Source organism: Mustela nigripes, chromosome 9, assembly GCF_022355385.1.
Source record: "Mustela nigripes isolate SB6536 chromosome 9, MUSNIG.SB6536, whole genome shotgun sequence".
Taxonomy (NCBI): domain Eukaryota; kingdom Metazoa; phylum Chordata; class Mammalia; order Carnivora; family Mustelidae; genus Mustela; species Mustela nigripes.
The window spans coordinates 23,594,741-23,597,163 of NC_081565.1; the positions used below are offsets into that span (position 1 = coordinate 23,594,741).

The following is a 2,423-nucleotide window of genomic DNA, read 5'->3' on the forward strand; positions in this document are numbered from 1 at the left end:
GAATCCAGTCTAGTGGGTGATGAGCAGCTGAAGAGTTGCCCCTTCACACACACACATACACCTTGTTCATTACATGCAGGTTTCAGCAGCCAGTCACCATGATGGTTTGGTAAGAGCTGTATTGAGACATAAGTTCCTTTTGGAACTAAGGGAATTGCTTTCCCTTAGTTCCAACAGGAACCACACAGGAACCTGTGTTCCTACAGGAACCACAAGAACCACACACTCTAGTCCACTCTTCCCTAGTCCACTCTTCACAAGCCTTCATGAAGCATGAAGTATGCTCTGCAGCTGTGTGGGAGACCGAACCATTGTAGCAGACTTCCTGTTGTTGATCAAAAGGAATATTCTATATGCCCTAAGCATAAATGCCCTAAAGCACTGACTCTATATCTTGATCACGCTCCCTTTCTGAGATGTAACAGTGTGATCGTTCTTAAAACGGGATACAAAAAGGGACAGAATAAGGTTAGAGCTAGTTTTTCCCAAGAATGTTCAAGCAAGTGGCACGTAATATGTGCCTTTGTTGTTTCACCCACATCTCCAACTTTGTTGGGCACCTGCTGCATTCATGAACTTGCTCTTACTGAGTCAGGAAATACAGACAACACGCTATGGAGGGAACACGAGGATCGTTTAATACTACAGAAGAAAACGTGCGAATGTAGCTCCCTATGCATCGGACGGGTGCTCACCCAGCAGAGCGGACGCATGGCAGCCACACTTGGTCGGAGTTCAGAAGCACCTTCTGTAGAGGAAGAAAGGCCCGTGTTCCTCGTACTCAGAGCGGTGGACCCACAGGGGTTGGAAGCCCTGAAGCGAGGCCAGGATGGAGCCGCCTGTCCACACCGCTGTGTCTCTTTCGGGCAGCACGTTGACCTGCGGATTGTCATTGGGACACATGCTGCTCAGCTCCTTCTGCAGGCGGTTGGGGAAGCCGCTGAGCATAGTGCCCCCCCCGCACAGCAGGATGCTGCCCATGAGATCCCGCTTGAGGGCAATGTCACACTTGTGAAGGCAGGACACAGTCTGGGTGTGGAGCCCCAACTGCATGGACTTGATCAGAGAAGGCTTAAAGAACATCTCGGCGCAGAGGAACCTTTCCTGGCCCAGGTTTATCACCTGCCCGTCAGGCAGAGCGTACTGAATTGTATGCTCGGTGGCCGGGATTTTCTTCTCTTCGATGGGGTCCAGGGCCACAAAGCAACATTTCTTCTTGATGTCCTCCACAATCCCTATCTGGTCCTCGGTGAAGTGTTTCCCCGCATTATTCATCAGGCCCATCAAATAGGTTGTCAGGTCAGAGCCTGCATAGTCCAGACGTCCGGTGATGCTGGGCAAAGGATAACCCTCGTAGATGGGGACCACGTAGGACACGCCGTGGCCGACCTCCACCACTAGGCCAGAGGTCCTTCCGTAGGAGTACATGGACAGGCGGGACTGGTAGGCGATGTGCATTGCAGGAGTGCTGAAGGTTTCAAACAGCATTTCAGCGTACTTCTCTCTGTTGGTGTGTGGGCTCAGGGGTGGATCGGAAACCAAGACCGCATGCTCCTCTGGGGCAATCTTCATCTCTTGATGGAAGAGATATTCCCAGATATCCTGCACTGTGTCCCAGTCCACGATGATGCCATGCCGCAGAGGATTAACTAGCTTGAGACGAACCCCTGGATTGATGAGGTCCCGCCCCACGAATGTCTCCTTGCGATTGTCCCCGGTTTTGGCGGTCTCCATGTAGGGCTTGCCCACTGTCGATGAGATGATGTGGGTGGGCTTCGGCAGCCCGGCAAAGCCACATTTGCAGGAGCCAGTGCCAAGGTCCACGACCACTGCTTTGGTCACCACTAGCTTGGATTTCTCCTTGCCTGTCGTTGATTTAGCAGGTTCTTCTGGCTCTGAATGGTTACAGCGGACCCACACTGCCCGCTTCGCTGGGCCATCTTTTAAGGAGGCAGTCTGGAGGAAGTGTGATTGAAGGGGTGCCTGTTCACCCACTTTCTTGGCAGGCCCATCCCCGATGATTGATGCCTGGGGAGCCCACATGCTATCAAGAGCCATCTTACTCTCAGAAAGTTCCTCGATCCCACCGGCCTCAAGGCCTGAAAGGCTTATATCAGAGGGCAACTTGAGAATTTTCCCAACAATGACATCACTGATTGTGACGTAATCTGGTGACCGGGGGCTTTCTAGATAGTGGAAACCTGTGTCCCATGTTAGGGTGGATTTGGGTGGTGTCTTAGAGGTCACTTAACCTTTTTCTAGATTTGGTAATAAACCTGATTTTAGCCAATCAGCTCTTTATTGAGCACTTGCTACATGAAAGGACACTGGAAATAGAAGGCAGCTGTAGAGGAAAAAAAGACAACAATCTCTGCTCTTGTAGACTTTACACTGTAGTCAGTGGGGGCTGGGCAGAGAGGCAA

At 51.4% G+C, this 2,423-nt stretch overlaps 1 protein-coding gene across 1 annotated transcript; it reads right to left on the minus strand.

Moving 5' to 3' along the window:
• Positions 1-625: 625 nt before the first annotated feature.
• On the minus strand, positions 626-2,173 carry ACTL7A (actin like 7A). The gene has a single exon (XM_059412236.1). It carries the CDS (start codon positions 2,056-2,058, stop codon positions 736-738), a length of 1,323 nt encoding a protein of 440 aa, XP_059268219.1. The 5' UTR covers positions 2,059-2,173; the 3' UTR covers positions 626-735.
• Between the last annotated feature and the right edge of the window lie 250 nt (positions 2,174-2,423).

Excerpts from the sequence above, each read along its gene's own strand:
- ACTL7A (XM_059412236.1), bottom strand. The coding sequence starts at position 2,058 with ATGGCTCTTGATAGCATGTGGGCTCCCCAGGCATCAATCATCGGGGAT.